Here is a 21056-nt window from a genome sequence, read left to right as displayed (position 1 = left end):
CTTCACTCCATAGATGCTGCCTCACCCGCTTGAGTTTCTCCAACATTTTTGTCTACATTCGATTTTCCAGCATCTGCAGTTCTTTCTTAAATATATTTCCATCATAAGATCATATTGCAAATGTTTGCTGATCAATTATGTTTACACTTGCTCAAATGAAGCAGTCTATTATTACATAGAGGCAGACCTAAACAATATTAAAGCATGGGCCGCTAAATGGCAATAACATTCGTACATGAAGCCCAATCTCCACAAAAATCCTGACTTATTATCTACCCTTGACATTTAGTGATATTATCACTGCTGAGTTCCTCATCATTCTCTGAGTTGGGGAGGGAATTGCTCTTGTCCAGAAGCTCAACTTTATCAGCCACATGAATACTGACAATGGGTCAAAATCTGGTTATCCTGCATGTATGATGCCTGATAACTCAAAGCATTTCCACTGTAGTTTACGGCATAAGACAGAAATGTGATGGTATATTCTCCATTTGTGTAGATGAGTGCAGTTCCACCAATCCTAAAGCAGCATGGCACCATCCAGGTCAAAACAGCCTATTTTATTAGTAACCCATACTCAATTGAAAATAATAATTCCCTATTCCACCTTGAGAATTAAGGGATATAGCAGGAAAATGGCCTATTCCTGCTCTATCATGGTCTTTTGAAGTATAGCTCCGGTGTGTACTGCAGTTCCATACCTGTATTGGCTACCAAGAGGTTACTCTCTATGTTGTACACAATCCCAACTTAGATAAATCTCATCATTCCTTTAATGATGCTGGGTCTAAATACTGACACTTCCAACACAACATCATTATGGGACTACCCTCACCAGAAGAATTACCATTTCAAAGAGGCATAGAGTTTCACAGCACAGAAACAGGCACTTTGGCACACGGCCTCCATGCCAACCTTCTTGCCCAACGTTCCACTTATCTACATTAGGACAATAATCTTCTATGTGTTACCAATTTAAGTGCCTGTCTAAATGCCTCTTAAATGCAGTAATTGTATCTGAGTCCACCACCTCCTCTGGCAGATAGACACAAAGTGCTGGAGTAACACAGCGAGTCAGGCAGCATGATGCCTGACCCGCTGAGTTACTCCAGCACTTGTGTCTGTCTTCGGTATTTACCACCGTCTGCAATTCCTTTCTGCACCTCCTCTGGCAGGGGATTCCAGGCACCTACCACCCTCCGTGTAACAAAAAAAAAACTTGCCTTGCATATTTTCTTAAACTTTCCCTCGCTGATCTTAAAGCTATGCCCTCCTGTATTTGACATTTCCACCCTGATGATCTACCCTATCTATGCGTCTCATCATTTTATAAACTTCTATTAGGTCTCCTTTCAGACTCCAACACACCAGAGAAAACAATCCAGGATTCCTACTATGCCCTTCACTCTAACAGGAACATGTTTAGTTTATAATACAATATGAACAAGGTGATAACTGCTTTTTGAACTCTCATTATCACACTTTTAAAAGCACTCCATTTTCCAGACATCCCTTTGCCTGCAAACAACCAATTCCAATCAATATTTGCAAGTTAAAGTCTAATACCATCAAAGGTGCCCTTGGCCCAATTGGGAACATTAACTTATGGTCCAGGCCTGTCCTTATTCACAGCTATTTCAAAGCTATTAGAACTATGATCGCTGGTCCTAAAAGGCTCGGCCAATGACACTTTCAGTCATTTGCCCTGCCAAATTCCCTAGAAGTAGTTTGAGCATTGCCCGTTTATTTGAAGGGCCTCTATGTAGTACATGAGGAAACTTTCCTGAACACATTTGCCAAATTCCACCCTATCTCTGCCCTTGCACCACGGCAGTCTCAATCTTTATTGGGAACGTTGAAATTGCCTTTTGTGACAATGCTATTATTCTTGCAGCCGTTTGTAATCTGCCGGAATATTAGTTCTTCTAATTCCCATTGACTATTTGGGAGTTTATAATACAATATGAATACGGTGATATCTCCATTTTATTTCTCAGCTCCACCCATGTAGCAACAGCGGACAATCCTTTAGTAATGTTATCTTAGACAACTGTTGTGATGTTCTCCTTGGTCACTCTATTTAAATAGGGACCATCTATTTATGAGTGTTAGAGCATTTCTGACCCTGTGATTGCACCACAACAGGTTTTTGCCAGTAAAAGGTGGAAACGTTAGTTGTAAAATAATATTTATGCCAGAGACCAAAGACAATGAATCAGTTTCTCCAGCATTTACTTGCAGGAAATATCTACTGATCAAATACTGAATAACAAACAAGCAGTCAATTTGAAATAACTTTGTGTAGTTCTAAATGCCAATACTATAATGATGTTTAAATTAATATATTTAATTGTTGATTTCAATGTTGAGTAAAAACTATAATGTTCCATTTGGCTGATTATGGCAAATAATTACTTCAGGAATAGTGAAGTGTATCCTCATCATTTCTTCATTTTTGGACATTCACTTTACCACCATCCCTGGCAGTACATTCTGAGTTAAAATAAAAACTAGGCTAAGTGGGACCCGTTGGGTCCCTGTCACATGGGAGGCCTGGTCCCCCAACGCAACCCGTTCCCCAACGCAATATTGCACCACTCACCCGTTCCCCAATGCAACCCATCACCCCAATGCAATATTGCAGCACTCATGCATAGCCCCCAACTATGCAGACATGGTCATTTCCCCTCATACCCCAACACCCCCCCCCCCCTTCACCCTCTCTCTTCAATCCTCTCTCCTCCTACCCTCCCCCAATCCCTCCCTCATCTTTCCTTCCCTCTCCTTTCCCCTACCCTCAGTCACTCATTCCCTCCCTCCATAACTCCTCTCCCCTCCCTACCTCCCTCTTATACCTCTATTCCCCACTCCTGACCTACCCATATTCCCCCCACTCTCTCCTGACCTCTCCCACCGCCCTCCTCTCCCTCTATTCCCCACTCCCCCACCTCTCCATATATTCCCCCTCTTCCCCCACTCTCCTCACCTCCCCCACTTTCCCCTCTCTCCCTCCCTACCTCTTCCTCTACCTCAATCCACCCCCACTCTCCATCCTCACCTCTCCAGGATCTTCCCCCTCTCTTCCACCCCTCCCCTAATCCCTCCCTCACCTCTCCCTCCCTCTCCTTTCCCATTCCCTCAGTTACTCCCTCCCCCCATCCATAAAAAGCAGCATCTGCAGTTCGTTCCTCCGCAGGTCATTCATTGTTAGCTGTGGTTTAGATCCCGCTGACGAAGATTGGACCAGTTTGCATCGTGTGTGTGTGTGTGTGTGTGTGTGTGTGTGTGTGTGTGTGTGTGTGTGTGTGTGTGTGTGTGTGTGTGTGTGTGTGTGTGTGTGTGTGCGTGCGAGCGTGTGTGTGCATACCTGTGTGCATACGTGTGTGTGTGCTGTGTGTGTGCGTGCGTGTGTGAGTTACTCAAACTCCACGCAAACTGCTTGGCCACTCTGCAACCTGACTCCCTTTCTCCCTCTGCCCACTCCGGCTCAGCCGCCGATCGGCCCATCCCCATCCTGTCCGACCGCACGCTGGTGCTGTTCGGCCCGTCCCTGCGTACCCGCTGCTGCCTCTCGGCCCGTCCTGCCCACCCGCCTACCTACCTGCCTGCCTGCTCGCTGCCGCCGAGAGGGGGTGGAGTCGGTGTTCATCACAGTGGGCACCATGAGTTTCGATGAGCTGGCGGAGAAGATTACCTCCGAGAAGGCCGTGAGGGTGAGTTACCGCAACGGCGGAGGCGGAGGAGACAGAACCGGGGGGACGGGTAGACAGGACCACCATTGCCGCAGAGGGCGGGCGGGGGTGAGGGGTGACTGATGTGAGAGACGGGACCAGGACCTTCACTGGGCCGACTCTGAACCCGCCCCCCGCGGCCGGTGGTGGGGGAGACGATAGACAATTTACTGTGAGGAGGGGAAAGAGGAGTTTGTGAGTGAGGCGGGACAGGCCGCCGCCGGTGGGGCAGGAAGTGGCGTCGCCATCCCGGCCGTGGCATTGACTGACAGGCGAAGAGGCCAATCTGCGTGACGCTGACTGAAGGAATCAGTGCATCAGATTTTTAAACCTCGATAACTTTTACAACATACCACCGATCGGAACAAAAGTTATTGCACTCGCAGCACAGGAGAACGGTGTGTGAGCTGGCAAACAATCGTAGTGCTATCGCGTACCATTTTCGTGCAAATAGTAAAACCGCGCAAACCGGAAAAGCACAAGATCAGAGTTTGAAGCCCCTGTCCCACTTTCACGACTTAATTGGCGACCTCTGCCGAGTTTGCCCTTGACTCATACTCGCAGCATGGTCGCCACAAGGTCATAGGAGGTCGTAGGAGGTCTTCGTAACTCTTCATGCTCGTGAGTGATATCCGCATACTCGTGGCCTCAAGTAGGTCGTGGAGGTTTTTTCCAGCCTGATAAAAAATGTCCACGAGTAAAAAAAAGGTCGGCATGGAAAAAATTGATACGTTTTACTCGTAGGTAGGTCATAGGTAGGTCGTAGTAGGTTGTGATGGTAGTCGTAGGTAGTCGTAGATGGTCGTTATGTAGTCGTAGGTAGTCATACATGATATCATTTTATCATGTGATAATGTTCCACTCGTAGCTAGTCGTAGTTGGTCGTGGTTGTGGAAGACTGAGGTCGAGGGGGGGGTCATAGGAGGTCGTAGTCATAGTCGTAGGAGGTCATAGACATAGTCGTAGGAGGTCATAGACATAGTCGTAGGAGGTCGTAGACATAGTCGTAGGAGGTCGTAGGAGGTCTTTTACTTTGGCGAGTCACGACCTTGACATTTTTTTCAACTCGTCTTGTGTCTTATAAACTCATGGATTACGTTGTCCAAGTGGGACAGGCCCTTTAGTTATGTATAGATTGCCCCGTACGTCCTTTAAACTTTATCTCTCTCAGATTAAAGTTGTGCCTTCTCGTCTTTGACATTTCCACCCTGGAAAAAGATTCTAACAGTCTACCCTATCTATGCATCTCATTATTTTCTGTACTTCTATGAGGTCTCCACTCAGTCTTTGACGTTCTAGAGAAAACAATCCCATGTTTATCGAACCTCTCATTTTCACTTATGCTCCTTACTCGAGGCAGCATTCAGGCAAACCTCCGTCACCTTTTTGAAAAGTTTTATAAACTACAACGTGACTTCCTGACATTTGTACCCAATGCCTCAACTGATGAATGCAAGCATACCACACATCTATCTATCTATCTATCTATCTATCTATCTATCTATCTATCTATCTATCTATCTATCTATCTATCTATCTATCTATCTATCTATCTATCTATCTATCTATCTATCTATCTATCTATCTATCTATCTATCTATCTATCTATCTATCTATCTATCTATCTATCTATCTATCTATCTATCTATCTATCTATCTATCTATCTATCTATCTCTATCTATCTATCTATCTATCTATCTATCTATCTATCTATCTATCTATCTATCTATCTATCTATCTATCTATCTATCTATCTATCTATCTATCTATCTATCTATCTATCTATCTATCTATCTATCTATCTATCTATCTATCTCTATCTCTATCTCTATCTCTATCTCTATCTCTATCTCTATCTCTATCTCTCTCTATCTATCTATCTATCTATCTATCTATCTATCTATCTATCTATCTATCTATCTATCTATCTATCTATCTATCTATCTATCTATCTCTATCTCTATCTATCTATCTATCTATCTATCTATCTATCTATCTATCTATCTATCTATCTATCTATCTATCTATCTATCTATCTATCTATCTATCTATCTATCTATCTATCTATCTCTATCTATCTATCTCTATCTATCTATCTCTATCTATCTATCTATCTATCTATCTCTATCTCTCTATCTATCTATCTCTCTATCTATCTATCTATCTATCTATCTATCTATCTATCTATCTATCTATCTATCTATCTATCTATCTATCTATCTATCTATCTATCTATCTAATCTTTTAGGACCGAGATGAGGAAAACATTTTTTTTCACACACACGGAGAGTGGTGAATCTGTGGAATTCTCTGCCACAGAAGGTAGTTGAGGCCACAGTTCATTGGCTATATTTAAGAGGGAGTTAGATGTGGCCCTTGTGGCTAAAGGGATCAGGGGGTATGGAGAGAAGGCAGGGATGGGATACTGAGTTGGATGATCAGCCATGATCATATTGAATGGCGGTGCAGGCTCGAAGGGCCGAATGGCCTACTCCTGCACCTAATTTCTATGTTTCTATGTTTCTATGTATATTACTAAAAGTCTGTTCTAGACCGCTTTTGGCCTTCTGTGCTGCGATTTCAGAGAGAACGCCGCCACCTACAGCCGTCATTTTTGGCCACCTCGCTCAGAGCCCCCCTCCGCCGCATGTGTGCCGAGGATTTTTCCCGTCCATGAAAAATGACAGAGATATTAATGTTTTTACACAATTCCCCATTCTCTCTGCTGCCCCTGCTGGAGGGAAGGGGAGGGACTATAAAACCAGGAAGTGGTGTGCCTCATCAGTCTCTGCAGTGGTGCCTCATCAGTCTCTGCAAGTGGTGTGCCTCAATCACTCTGCAACATGGAGGGCACTCTGAGCTCTGAATGACACTGAACAAATTTCTTCACACCTGTGAGTAAGTACCCTTAATGTGAAATAAAATATGGTTAGTTTGAAATAAAAAAGCACTGCCTGCAAATGGTTGTTTGGGGGGTTTGGGTTCCTCTCTCTCCCCACCTCTCTCTCTCCCTATCCCTCTCTCTTTCTCTCTCTCTCCCCCCTGTCTCTTCTCCTCTCTCCCCATCCCCCCTTCTCCTCTCCCCGCCCCCTCTCCTCTCCTCTCCCACCCCCTCTCCTCTCCTCTCCCCCCCTCTCCTCTCCTCTCCCCCCCCCTCGCCTCCCCACTCCCCCCCTCCCCCCCTCTCCCCCCTCCTCCCCTCTCCCCCCTCTCCTCCCCTCTCCCCCCTCTCCTCCCTCTCCTCTCCACTCCCCCTCTCCTCTCCTCTCCACTCCCCCCTCTCCTCTCCTCTCCCCCCTCTCCTCTCCTCTCCTCTCCATCTCTCCCCTCTACTCCCCTCTCCCCCCCTCCCTCTCGCCCCCTCCTCCTCTCCCCTCCCTCCGCCCCTCTCCCCCTCTCCTCCCCTCTCCTCTCCACTCCCCCTCTCCTCTCCTCTCCACTCCCCCTCTCCTCTGCCCTCCCCCTCTCCTCTCCTCATCCTCTCCCCCCCTCTCCTCTACCCCCCGCTCCTCTTCCTCCCCTCTCCTCTCCTCTTCCCCCCCTCTCTCCTCTCCTCTTCCCCCTCTCCTCTCCCCCCTCCTCTCCTCTCTCTCCCCCCTCACTCCCTCTCCCCCCCCTCATCCTCTCCCCCCTCTCCTCTCCCCCCTCTCCTCTCCCCCCTCTCCTCTCCCCCCTCCTCTCCCCCCATCCTCTTCCCCCCTCTCCTCTCCTCTTCCCCCCCTCTCCTCTCATCCCCCCTCTCCTCTCCCCTCTTATTCTCCCCCTCCTCCCCTTCATCCCCTCCCCCATCGTCCCCCCCCTAAACCCCCCTCCCCTCCCCTCACCTCACCCCCCTCTCAGCACACCCCTACCCCCTTCTCTCCACCCTCCCTGCTCCCCACCTCTCCCCCTCACCTCACCCCCTCTCAGCACACTTTCTCTCCCCCCTTTCTCTCCCCCCTTTCTCCCTCCCCCCTCCTCCTCCTCCCCCCTCTCTCCTCTCCCCCCTCCTCCCTCCCCCCCCCTCTCTCTCTCCTCCCCCTCTCCTCCCTCCCCTCCTCCCTCCTCCCTCCCCCCTTTCCTCCCCCCCTCTCCCTCCCACCCCCTCCCCTCCCACCCCTCCCTCTCTACCCCCTCCCTCCCCCCCTCTCGCCTCCCCCTCTCTCCTCTCCCCTCCTCCTCCCCCCTCCTCCTCCCTCCCCCCCCCCTCCCCCCCCTCCCCCCCTCCCCCCTCCCCCCCCCCCCCCCCCCCTCCCCCCCCTCCCCTCCACCCCCTCCCTCCCCTTACCCTCCACCCCCCCCTCCCCTCCCTCACCCCCCCTCCCCTCCCCCTCCCTCTCCCCCTCCCTGCTCTCCACCCTCTCTCGTCTCCTCCCCTCCTCCCCCCCTCCCCCCTCACCCCTCTCTCTCCTCCCCTCCTCCCCCCTCTCCCTCTTGCCCCTCTCTCTGTGTTTCTGTCTCTCTCTCTCTGTCTCTGCCCTTTCTCTATCTGCCCTTACTCTCTACTCCCGCCCCCCCCCCCCCCTCTCTAGATGTGACTGCAAGTTGGGGGCTATGCGTCAGTAGATAGGGTGGTTATGGGGTAAAAGGAGCAAATTAATAATATTAATATAATATCAAGGGGGGTAATTAGCGTGAGTGCGGGGGGGGGGGATAGTTAGTGTGTGTGACGCTGCATGCCGCCTCCCCCCCCACAACCGTACGTTGGTGGAACAGACCCAACGGGTCTGCACTTGGTCTAGTACATAACTAAAAATCTGATCTTGTGCTCTTCCGGTTTGCGCGTTTTTTCTATTTGCGCAAAAACGGTATGCGATAACGCTACGATTTTTCATCAGCTCACTCACCGTTCTCCTCTGCAGCGAGTGCAAGTTTTGATCCGATGGATAGTATATTGTAAAAGTTAGCGAGGTTTAAAAATCGTAAAAACCGCGGTGCGCAGATCGATCTCTCCCGCCAGTCAGCACCACGCAAATAGGTCTCTTCTCCTGTCGCTCCCCGGGATGGTCTGCCCCTTCTTGTGCCATCACGTCTTTACTGGTGCTGAGGGATGCTGGGTGGCGGAGGTCTCCAACCGGACAATTTTTGGAGGGACTGGAAGCGGCCCGGCCCGGAGTCGGAGATGTCGCCAAACGGAAAGCGGAGAGTCTGATCCAGGAGAGCATCAAGCTCCTGCTGTGAGTCCCAAACGCACCGCCATCGCATCACCCCGCAGCTCCAGCCCCTTCCCTTCTGGTCCCCCTCGCTGGCTCCTGCCCCCCTCCCCCGTGATACTCTCCTTCCCCCATGGCTCTTCCCCCGTCTTTTCTCCAAGCTCTCGCCCACCTCCACATCCCCCCCCGCCCACACGCCGGCACGGCCGCAGCTGCTGGTGCTCCCTGGCCGAGCCGAGGATCCAAGGCCTGGCTCTAAGGGCGCTGATGGCTGATGCTCCTCCGGGGCACGCAAGAAGGGAGAGGAGTGGCAACCTCGAGATCCTGGGGAGGTGAGGAGGGAGTGTGGGGGAGCTGAGGGGATAGAGGGAGAGGAGGGGAGTATGGAAGGGAGAGGAGTTATAGAGGGAGGAAGGGAGTGACAGGGTCGGGAAAAGGTGAGGGAGGGATTGGGAGAGAGTAGGAGGAGAGGGAAAAGAAGAGGGAGGAGGTGAGGAGGGATAGTGGGGAGGCGGGGGAGTAGAGGGAGAGGGATGGTAGAGGGGGGGATGGGGGAGGTAGGGAATAGAAGGAGAGGAGGGCAGTGGGGGAGGTGGGGAGGGATAGTGGGGGGATAGGGGGAGGTGGGTATAGAGGGATAGGAGGAGGGTAGGGAGGAGAGAGGTGTTGTGGGGGGAGGGAGGGAGTGTCTGAGGGTATGGGAAAGGAGAGGGAGAAAGTGATGAGGAAGAGATTGGGGGAGGGGAGGAGGAGAGGGGAAAGAAGAGGGAGGGTGAAGAGAAGGGGGAAGAGAGTGCTAGCGATGAGAGGAATGAGCTGCGCCTGTGCAGTTGGGGGCTATGGGTGAGTGGTGGAATATTGCGTTGGACCAAGCCTCCCACTTAGTCTAGTCTTCTTTACCACTCTATTTATTTGTGTTGCCACTTTCAGCGAGCTATGTACTTGGGCCATAAGATCCTTCTGTACATCAATGCTGTTAAAGGTCTTCACATTAATTATACACTTTCTCCTTTAATTCGACTTTCCAAAATACAACGCTTCACACATGACCAGTTTAAGCCATTAATAATTTTGAAATGCCTGTATGGTCACTACGTAGCCCTACTTTTTACAGAAGAGGTATCCACCCTTTTCATTATTTACTTTTATTATTATTCTTCTGTTTCTGCTAATACCTGTTTTGAAAAATGAGAGACAATAGGCAAAAAGGTAACTGACAGGGTTAATGTTTATGTCCTCACTAATTTGGAGAGTTGAGAGAACAAAATGATAATTGACTGATTTTTTTTCTCCCCCACATCAAGCAAAGAATGAACTTTCATGGCAACTTCGGCCTTCTAAATGTCATAACTGTGATTGGATCAAAACCTCACTACCGTTTGTTTGTAAAGTGATTCGCCACATCCATGAATTGGAAGATAAGACTGAAATTTGGTTCAGAAAGGTATGACATGGAAAAAATAGATAAGAGTCAAGAGTATGTTATTGTCCCAGATAGAATAATGAAATTCTTACTTGCAGCAGCACAATGAAATATGTAAACATTGTACACTGTAAACAATGTAATAAACAAGAAAAAAAAGTTCAGTGTGTCACATTGGCACATATATATAATATATTTACATATATATATATATATATATATATATATATATATGTAAATATATTATATATATGTGCCAATGTGACACACTGAACTTTTTTTTCTTGTATATATATATATCTTATATATATATATATACACACACACACATATGTACACTGAAAAACAAACAATAATAGTGCAATAATAACAATAATTATGTAGTTCAGAGCTTGTAGTGTTTAATAGTCTAATGGCTGCATGGACTTGGCTGTTCCTGAACCTGGACGTTACAGTTTCAGCCTCCTGTACCTTCTACCCGATGGCACTGGTGAAATGAGTGTGTGGCCAGGATGGTGTAGGTCTCTGATGATTCTGGCTTCCTTTTCAAGGTAGTGACTCTGGTAAATCCCATCGATGGTGGGGAGATCAGAACCCATGATCTCTTCACTCCTGGGCATTCAAGTTGTCGAACCAGGCCGCGATGCAACCAGTCAATATGCTCTCTACTGTACACCTGTCGAAGTTCAAGAGAATCCTCTAACATCTTGACTATAGATTATCATGGTGATGTGACGTAAATTATTTTTTTAATAAGGTTGCAGCTCAGAACATAAATTATTAGCAGGACACAATCTGCAAAGAGATATAAGTAAGTGGGCAAAATACAAAGGATCGAATGTCCTTGTGAGGAAAAAATTGTAAAGCAGGATATTATTGAAATGGAGGGAGTCTTGAGAATGCTTAACAGATAAATCTTGAAACACAAAGTTAGCATGCACTAACACAAGTTTTTAGGGAAACATATGGAAAATTGGCCTTTCATGATCGAGTGCAAAAGTATGGATGTCGTGCTGCACTGAAATATGAGTTTGGCGATGCCATACCTGGAGTAAAAAGAATAGTTTTGGATTCCATATTTGAGGAGGAATATACTTACTTTGGAGGTAATTCAAATAGGTTGACTATGTTGATTCTTGAAATGAAACAATTGTCTTATAAGGAAAGGTTGAGCAGTTGACCGTTACACATTGGAGTTTAGGAGGAACTAGTCTAAGTGGGACCCATTGGGTCCCAGTCACACGGGAGGCCTGGTCCCCCAATGCAACCCATTCCCTAATGCAATATTCCACTACTCACCTGTTTCCCCCAAGGCAACACGTTCCCCCAACGCAATATTCCACCACTCGCCCATAGCCCCTAACTTTGCAGGCATGGCTCATTTCTCCTCATCCCCGAACACCCCCTCCTCTTCATGTGAGGGTGGGGATTGTGGGTGTTGTGGGGTGTGAGGGGGTTTCTGTGGGCTGGGGGGGTTGTAGGGGTAGGGGGGGTTGTGGGGCCGGGGTGGGTTGTGGGGGCGGGGGGTTGTGGGGGCAGGGGGCAGTTGTGGGGGCGGTGCGGGGTGTGGCGTTGGGGGGGGGGGCATTGTGGGGGTGGCGCATTTTGGGGGTGAGTGGTCGGGGGGGTTGTGGGGGGAGGGGGCAGTTGTGGGGGCGGTGCAGGGTTTGGCGTTGTGGGGGGGGGTGTATGGGAAGAGGGGTGTGGGGGAAGAGGGGTTGTGGGGGGGATGTGTGGGATAGGGATGTGTGGGCAGGGGTTGGGTTGTGAGGAGTGTGTGGAAAGGAGGGGTGTGGGAGGGAGAGGTGTGGAGGTGGGTGTAGAGAGCTCTGAGAAAAGACGGAGAAGAGCCATGGGGGAGCTGCGCTATCACAGGGGAGGGGGTAGGAGCCAGCTAGGGGGACCAGAGGAGAAGGGGTTGGTGGTGTGATGGGGACTCACAGCGGGCTCTGGTCATTTCGCTGGTTGTTCTCCGCTGGGAATTTCCGCTTTCCATTTGGCGACATCGGCGCCATCTCCGATTTGGCGCTGGGTCGGGCCGGGCCGGCTCATCCAGAGCCTCCCGCAGTAAAGATGTGGGGGGGAGAGAGCTCGGGGTGTGTGTGGGCAGGGGGGAGCGTAGTGAGGGATGTGTGGAAGGGAGGGTGTGTGGAAGGGAGGGCTGTTTGGGAGGAAGGGGTGTGTGGGAGGGTGTTAGGGTGTGGGGGGGAGGGGGAGAGGGGTGTGTGAGCTGGGGGGAAGAGAGCTTGGAGAAATGACGGGGGAAGAGCCCTGGGGAGAGTGGTATTACGGGGGAGGGGGGCAGGAGCTAGCAAGGGGGACCAGAGGGGAAGGGGTTGGGGGACACACAGCGGGCGCTGGGCGCTTCGCTGGTCGTTCTTCCCCGCATGGCTTGCGGGCTCAGCCCCGCCTCCAGGGCTTTATTCTCCTCCTCCCGCCCGGTGATTAACAGCAAAGATTAATAGCGGGTGCCGGAAGGGGCGTTACCTTCATGGTGACTGGCAGACGAGAAGAACAAACTGCTGATCTCATGTGGGGGAGGGGGGGGAGGTGTGGGAAGGGGTGGTGTGGTGGAGGGAGGGGGTTGTGGGGGAGCGGTGTGTGGAGGAGGGGGCTGGTGTGGGGGTGGGGTTATGTGGGGGAGGGATGTGTGGGGGAGGGATGTGTGGGGGAGGGATGTGTGGGGGAGAGGTGAGTGGGGGAGAGATGTGCGGGAAGGGGTTTTGGGGGAGGGGGGTGTGTGGGAGGGGTGTTGGTGGAGGGAGTGTTGGGGACGGGGTTGTGAGGGAGGGGTGTGGGGGAGTGGGTTGGGAGAATGTGGGGGCGGGGGAGGGGGTGGTGTGGGGGAGGGGGGGTTGGGGTAGGGGGGGTTGGGGGAAGGGAGGGCTGTGGGGGAGGGTGGGTGTGGGGAAGGGGGAACCTTAAAAACCTTCATAACTTATGTACAATTCACCAATCGGAACAAAACATATTTGACATGCAGCAGAGGAGAATGATGAGTAAGGTGGCGGAAAATCGTAGCGCTACGGGGTATCGTTATTGCGTAAATTTAATTACAACACAGACAGGAAGTGGTCAGATGAGAGTTTTAATAATGGATGGATGGATGGAAAAAAGGAAGATGATGATTTTTGGGGGCCTTGATATGGTAGATGCCAATCAATCAATCAATCAATCAATCAATCAATCAATCAATCAATCAATCAACCAATCAATCAATCAATCAATCAAAAAACTTTATTGTCATTCAAAAATACACCAACAAATGCAAGTCTGAACGAGATTTTGTTGCATCTGGCTCACCGTGCAACATAAAATAACAAAAGGATAAAATAGATAAAAAGATAAAATAGATAAAAAGAAAAATAGATAATAGTGGCGGCACATTATATGGAATTCAAGAGTCTGATGGCTTGGGGGAAGAAGCTGTTGCAAAACCTGGCCGATTGTTCGTGTTGCACCAGTCCACCAGTTGTTTCACCTCCTCCCTGTAAGCCAATTCATTGTCGTCCCGGATAAGGCCCACCACTGTTGTGACATCTGCGTACTTCATGATGTGGTTTGTACTAAACCTGGCACAACAGTTGTGGGTCATCAGGGTAAACAGCAGTGGACTCAGGACGCAGTCCTGAGGGGAGCCGGTGCTCAGAGAGATGTTGGAGGTGTTGTTTCCAACCCGCACTGACTGGGGTCTGTCAGTGAGGAAGTCCAGTAGCCAGTTACAGGAGTTAAGGGGGTGCTGAGGCCCAATTAACCCAATTTGCTTACCAAGTGCTGCGGGATGATTGTGTTGAATGCTGAACTAAAGTCCACGAACAGCATTCGCACATGTGTGTTCTTCTCCTCTAGATGTTACAGGCTCAGGTGGAGTACGGAGGATATGGCGTCCTCTGTGGAGCGGTTTGGCCTGGAACGGGTCAAGTGTGGAGGGGAGTCTGGAGGTAATATGGTCCCTGACCAGCCTCTCGAAGCATTTCATCATTATGGGAGTGAGTGCTACAGGGCGGTAATCGTTGAGACATGTTATTGCGGATTTTTTTGGCACTGGTATGATGTTGGCAGTCTTGAAACACGATGGGACAACAGCCTGGTGCAGCGAGGTGTTGAAGATGTCAGTAAGATTTCCCTCTGATTGGGAATCCAGTACAGCTGACTTTGCTTCAGAATAAAGGATTGTCTGTTTAGGACAGAAATAAGGAAGAGTTCTTGGGACCATTGATATTTGGAATATGTTCTCCAGTGAGCTGAGGAGACAATCATTAAATATATTAAACGCTAAAATGGATGGATAATTATGCCACAGTTGCATTGAGGGTCAGGGATAGATGTTAGGAAAACAATGTTCAGGTCAAGATCCTATATATATATATCATTGTCATTATTGAATATTGGCATCTCCTGCTTCTAAGTGTTAAGAACGACTTTCAACAATCTGACGAGAACAGCTGAGGAAACTGATTTCAGTTTTTATTTAATTATTTTGGATGAAATTGCAAGGTAGAAAATGAAAAAGATGAATTTCATTCATATTTTTACTGTAGACATTCAGAATACCTACTGAAATGATAATATATCAAAACATTCCAGATATGTTGATTATTTGCATTGCCAGATTGCTGCACTGAAATATGAGTTTGGTGAGACCATACCTGGAGTAAAACTCAACAATATTATTTTTATTGATTGGTTGTTGCCCGATGCATGATTTTAATATAGTATTTTCTGATAGTTTACAGCAGCTGTACAGTCAGAACCCCAAAGAAGAGCTCCATCTTTTAAAAAGCTGAGTGCGAATGCTCAAAGGTGAGGTTTGATAATATTTTACTATTTCAGAAGCAAATTGCTTTTCATTTGAGATGCCTTGCATAATAATGTTTACCAAAATTGTATCCAATTTCAAGTTGTGATTTGTATTTTAAGGTTTCTTAAAAGTCTCTGTTACTAAAAAGGGAAGGCTCCCCAGGTTACAAATAACTTGCGTTATGAAAATTTAACTTAACACAAATTCTCTCATACATTTTAAAGCATTTTTCAAACTAGTAATAATAATAATATCTTCATGGTATTGAGTGGTGACTGGATGCTGCATATATTCCATTTGTTTAAATGTGTAGGAAGGAACCGAAGATAGACACAAAAACCTGGAGTAACTCAGCGGGACAAGCAGCATCCCAGAAGATGCTGCCTGTTCCATTTGATTAAATATGGGTGTAGTTCAGGTGTTCAATGAATTTAAGAATTATAGCAAGTGTGTAGAGCAATACGATATGGATAGCAGTAGAAAACAGATGTTTCTGTCTTACCAAGAAATTGACTTGCCGACAGATCTCAAGAACAGAACTTCACATAACCCAGGGACTGCCTGTATTTTAAAATGTATAATAAAATATACAATTAAAATTAAATATCAGTACTATGGCAAAAAAAAAAGACAACCATATCATGATTCACAGCTGTATTAACAAGCAGAATGCATGTCGTAGCGAAGCTGAAATGTAATTTCAGTAAAGCTGCTAAATGGAATCCATTTTAAATCACTGAATTTGTTGAACTTGCCTGGGGTTTCAGGAAGGGGAGCTTATCTTAATTCTCCTTTCCTGATGAGGAAACCAACAACTTCCAAATCTGAATGTTAGAAATTAGCTTTATTGAGAAATAAATCACAATTAAATACCATTGTGATATTTCTATACTGTCCAAATGCATACATGGAAAATAATTGCTACAGTGTGGATGTTGTGATAATAAAAAATCTTCCCATTCAGACTTCTCTACCTTTGGCATCCCACTCTGTTCCAACAAAGTTCAGGTCAAGGTCAAGGAGCGACACCTTCTATTCTTACTTGGCATATTACACCTTTCGGGACAGTGATGAATTCCACAATGTCATTCCAATCTGGTATCCACATTTCGACACATTTATTTCCTGGTATTTCCTCGTTCCTCCAGATATGGCTTTATTATCCTTTTTCAGTTATAAACATCACTACTTGTACCATTCAATCTTTGTCTGTATCACCTTTTTCATTGACTTTCTCTTGTCTATTTCTACCCTCTCTACTTCCTTTGAAGCTTGAAACATTTGATTACAAATTTTTCCCAGTTCCAACGATGGGTCATTGATCAGATTGTAATGTTTTACTTTACCCATAGTTTTAAGCCAGTGGCTTCATGATTGGAGTTTAGAGAAAAAAATGGGTGATATGGAAAAAAGTTTACAAACAAGAACATTCCAGTTATAACTTCCTTATATTTAAACTTTGGAATTAAATTTTGGGCAAATTCTGTTTAAATTTAAATCATTTAATCTCTTAGGACTTTATGGATTTTAAAATCCTTATGTAAATATAGATTTTTGTTTATTTGGTGTAATTAAGTCTTCATCAAGATAATACTTCACCAAGTATCACCAATTTGGATCGAATTCTGTTTTCTGTAGAAATGCAATATTGCCTGAAAAGTCACTTAGTCAAACATCTGTTGACTCGGCTTACAATGAACTCTGCATTAAGAGGGTTCGATTTGATGGAACAGGTAGGACTTTATCCTAAATACATAAATAGAATTTTTTTCTATTAATTAGATAAAGTGCTATGTTGCAAAATATCGTTTAACTATTAAAAGCAGAAATTAAGTCTTTATATTTTTAATTATATTTTGGATATAACTACCCCGTCAAATAGTTAGTACTTTGGTACGTATATGTGTCTGTTTCTTTGATATATATTTTGATCTCATCTTGATCTGGTTCATCCGAAGTAATGTTTTCTTTTAATTAATTGTTGGACATGTATCTTTGCAATTTAAAAGAAAATGTAGTAAGTCCTGACATTTTTCATCTACTTCTCATATTCAATGATATACTGTCTATATGCCTCATAATGATTCAGTAAATCAGACACCTGAGACAAAGAAGGTGAATCCCAGGCTTTTGTGAAGCCTTCTTAACTTTATCATCGTATGGGGACATTTGGGATGATAATATCTTGAAATCTAACGTTTGATATTTAGAATGGAAACATAAATCTTAGTATTCAATCTCTAAGTGCTTAGACTTTATTGTATTTCACCACTTTATTTACTAGTTCCTTCAAAACCGATTTGCTCCTGTAATTGTTGGTGTCTGCTTCTAAATGTAGAATCTGACATAACCGCAGCTTTACATGAAGAGGCAAGGATAGTTCTATCAGAGATCATTGGTTTGATGGAGCAACTGGAAGCTGAATGCCAAAAGACAACCGAGTCTCTAAGAATTGAAAGAGAGCGGGTGACAAATCTTGGAAACAGAATTGATCAACTGTCTTGTTGGTGGATGAAGGTGCTTCCTGAAGCTGTACAAAGAGGTATTGGAATACCTATCTAAACAGTTGAATTTTTGTTGTGATTTATTGGAGGTCTCGTGATCCATAAAAAGTATAAATCATAAATATTTTCTATAAAATGTCGACTGAGGTAAAGATCACTAGCGCAGAACTTCTGTTCTGGCGCCAGCATTAATGTTAGGATTAAATCCTAACATATCACTGCAAATGTCATGATCTTCATTGCTGGCTGAGTCGTTGCTGGCGACTGCTCAGCCGCCTATGGCTGTGGCTGCCCCTATTGTCCAAATGGGCAGTATGATCTTTTAAGAACTACTCACCTCTTAGGCGGGAAATCCAATGCTGAACCTGCACTGGTTTAAACCTGGAGAACTTAGCTGCTGTGAAAAAGATAAGAAGATTAAAAAAATAATAATTATCGGTTCAATGTTTATGTTTTTAATTGATGTTTTAAATGTTTAGGTGTTTAAAAAAAAAATTCCAATAATTTTTTTAAGGATTCTAGGAATTTCTGAATGGTAGGTGTTCATTGTGATTCAGTAATGCTGACATTACACTAGTGAACATGTGGGTGGGGTCTGTGCCAAAGTAGCCATACTGTAGTGCTACGACCCAGATTACTAGTGAAAGATGGTACCAAAGGGCTTCCTGGAATGAACAAAGAAAATGGGATTAGGAACTGATACGTTGATCTATCACCCTGTGTCCTCCTGCATGGTTACAATAAGGCCCAACACAAGTTTAAGGAACATCATCTATTCTCTTGGCATGTTGCAGTCATAGAAACATAGAAAAATAGAAAATAGGTGCAGGAGGAGGCCATTCGGCCCTTCGAGCCAGCACTGTCATTCATTGTGATCATGGCTGATCGTCCCCAATCAATAACCCGTGCCTGCCTTCTCCCCATATCCCCTGATTCCACCAGCCCCTAGAGCTCTATCCAACTCTCTCTTAAATCCATCCAGTGATTTGGCCTCCACTGCCCTCTGTGGCAGGGAATTCCACAAATTCACAACTCTCTGGGTGAAAACGTTTTTTCTCACCTCATTCTTAAATGGCCTAGTTTTTTCTCACCTCAGTCTTTGTGTTCAGTATTGAATACTTTAACTTTAGATAATTCACTCTTTCTGTCTGCATCAGAAATTGGCATTTCCGTCTGCCCTCATTTTGGCTCAGTTTTTATTTTGCCATTGATGTAGCCTGGTCTGCTGGGCATGTCCTACAAGTTTGCTATTAGCAATCCATTGTACAGACAAGGAATCATTATCTGAATGTAACTGCTACATAAACTTAGTTGGTCTCCTCCCTTTGTTCTACCCTAGACCATATGCCTTTTTTTGCCACTGAAAACTAATTTGTTTTATCGCTTGCCCATTTCTGACAAAGGATCTCAGAGTTCAAATGTTTCTCGTTGCAAATTTCCAATATTTTCTGGTTGTATTTCCAAGTATATTGAGTTGACTCAACACGTGACACTCTCACTACTGATTGTCACATTGTATGAATGATGAATGATGAATGAATACGTTTATTGTCATTGCACAATACTGTGCAACGAAATTCCATTACATCTCCTCCGGTTAAAAAAAAAAAAAAAATACAAACACGACAACCATTAACACATATGTACACTTATTAGTAAAAAATAAATAGGTATTTTAAAAGAATTTATAAGAATTTAAAAGAATTTGGCGGCATTTCTTGGAATTACATTTTGCTTCCCCAGCATTCTCTGTTGGAATTTAGCTCTTTTATCGCACATGGGTAGAAACTATCTTTTAGTCTACCGATGCGAGCCTTCAGAGTCCTGAATCGCCTCCCAGAGGGTAGCAGAGTAAAAAGGTGGTTGGCAGGGTGGGATGTGTCCTGAGTGATATTTGTGGCCCGGCGCAAGCATCGGGCCCTATATATGTCATCCAAGGAGGGCAGTTGGGCGTTTGTAATGTTCTGCGCAGTTTTTATAATTCCCTGCAACGCCCTCCTCTCAGCCACAGTACAGCTAGCAAACCACACCAGGATTCCATAGGAGAGGATACTCTCCACGGCGCATCGGTAGAAGGACAACAGCAGCGGCTGTGAGACGTTTGCTCTCCACAGAGACCTCAGGAAATACAGCCGCTGATGTGACTTCTTCACGAGAGTGACGGTGTTCATTTGCCATTTGAGGTCCTGGGAGATGTTTATTCCCAGGAACTTAAAGCCAGTGACTCTCCACCATGTCTCCTTTGATGTATAAGGGAGCAGGTTCCTCTCTCCTCTTCCTCCTGAAGTCAACGATTAAAAAAATTACGTATTTGGTAAGTCTTATAACTATTCTGGAATTCTACTGTTTGTGGTGAGACAGTGCAGACTGGCCCATTCCAGACTGCAGGAGAACCTGCTGAGGGATGCACTGAGGCTTGGTGCAACCAACGCGAAGGCTCTTTGCGGCAGGACCATTGTCTAGGGTTTTTCAATGGCAAAAGAAAAACTGAGCCAAAATAATGGCAGACGGAATTTCTAATGCAGACGGAAAGAACGAGTGAATTACCTAAAATTGGAGAATTCGACACTGAACACAGAGACTGCAACATACACAGAGGATAGATACGGTGATGTTGATTGGAACAGTCTTGTGGGGACACCATTCAAACAAGGAAAGTGATATCACCGCAAGGGCCACATGAATGGCAAGGATGTTTTTGTAAAAGAGAGATGCAAATAGACAATAGGTGCAGGAATAGGCCATTCGGCCCTTTGAGCCAGGACTGTCATTCACTGTGATCATGGCTGGTCATCCACACTCAGTACCACACTCCTGCCTTTTTCTCCATATCCCCTGACTCCGCTATCTTTAAGAGCTCTATCCAACTCTCTCTTGAAAGCATACAAAGAATTGGCCTCCACTGCCTTCTGAGGCAATGAATTCCACAGATTCACAACCCTCTGTGTGACAAAGTTTTTCCTCATCTCCATTCTAAATGGCTTACCCCTTATTCTTAAATTGTTCTGGACTCCCCCAACATCGCGAATATGTTTCCTGCGTCAAGCGTGTCCAAACCCTTAATAATCTTATATGTTTCAATAAGATACCTTCTCATCCTTCTAAATACCGGAGTATACAATCCCAGCCGCTCCATTCTATCCACATATGACAGTTCCACCATCCCGGGAATTAACCTTGTGACCTATGCTGCACTCCCTCAATAGCAAGAATGTCCTTCCTCAAATTTGGAGACCAAAACTGCACACAATATTCCAGGTGTGGTCTCACTAGGGCCCTGTACAACTGCAGAATGACCAATTTGCTCCAATACTCAACTCCTCTTGTTATGAAGGCCAACATGCCATTCCCTTTCTTCACTGCCTGCTGTACCTGCATGCTTACTGAACACTACTGAGTATGACACTATTAAATGTATAGGCACCGAGAATGTATGAAGTTTTTGTGGATATCACTGGTATTCA

At 46.0% G+C, this 21056-nt stretch overlaps 1 protein-coding gene across 2 annotated transcripts in view; it reads left to right on the top strand.

Annotated features, from left to right (window-relative positions):
• ccdc178 (coiled-coil domain containing 178) overlaps positions 1–21056 on the top strand; it is a 266960-nt gene that overhangs the window by 6648 nt on the left and 239256 nt on the right. For both annotated transcript variants that reach the window (XM_033019675.1, XM_033019676.1), the window contains exons 3-6: positions 10169–10308; positions 15017–15090; positions 16727–16821; positions 17427–17630. In XM_033019675.1, coding sequence (XP_032875566.1) covers positions 10169–10308; positions 15017–15090; positions 16727–16821; positions 17427–17630 — 513 coding nt within the window. The remainder of the gene's footprint in view (positions 1–10168; positions 10309–15016; positions 15091–16726; positions 16822–17426; positions 17631–21056) is intronic.

The sequence above is a fragment of the Amblyraja radiata genome, chromosome 4, assembly GCF_010909765.2.
Source record: "Amblyraja radiata isolate CabotCenter1 chromosome 4, sAmbRad1.1.pri, whole genome shotgun sequence".
In the NCBI taxonomy this organism is placed as follows: Eukaryota; Metazoa; Chordata; class Chondrichthyes; order Rajiformes; family Rajidae; genus Amblyraja; species Amblyraja radiata.
This window is presented reverse-complemented; position numbering and strand designations above follow the sequence as displayed.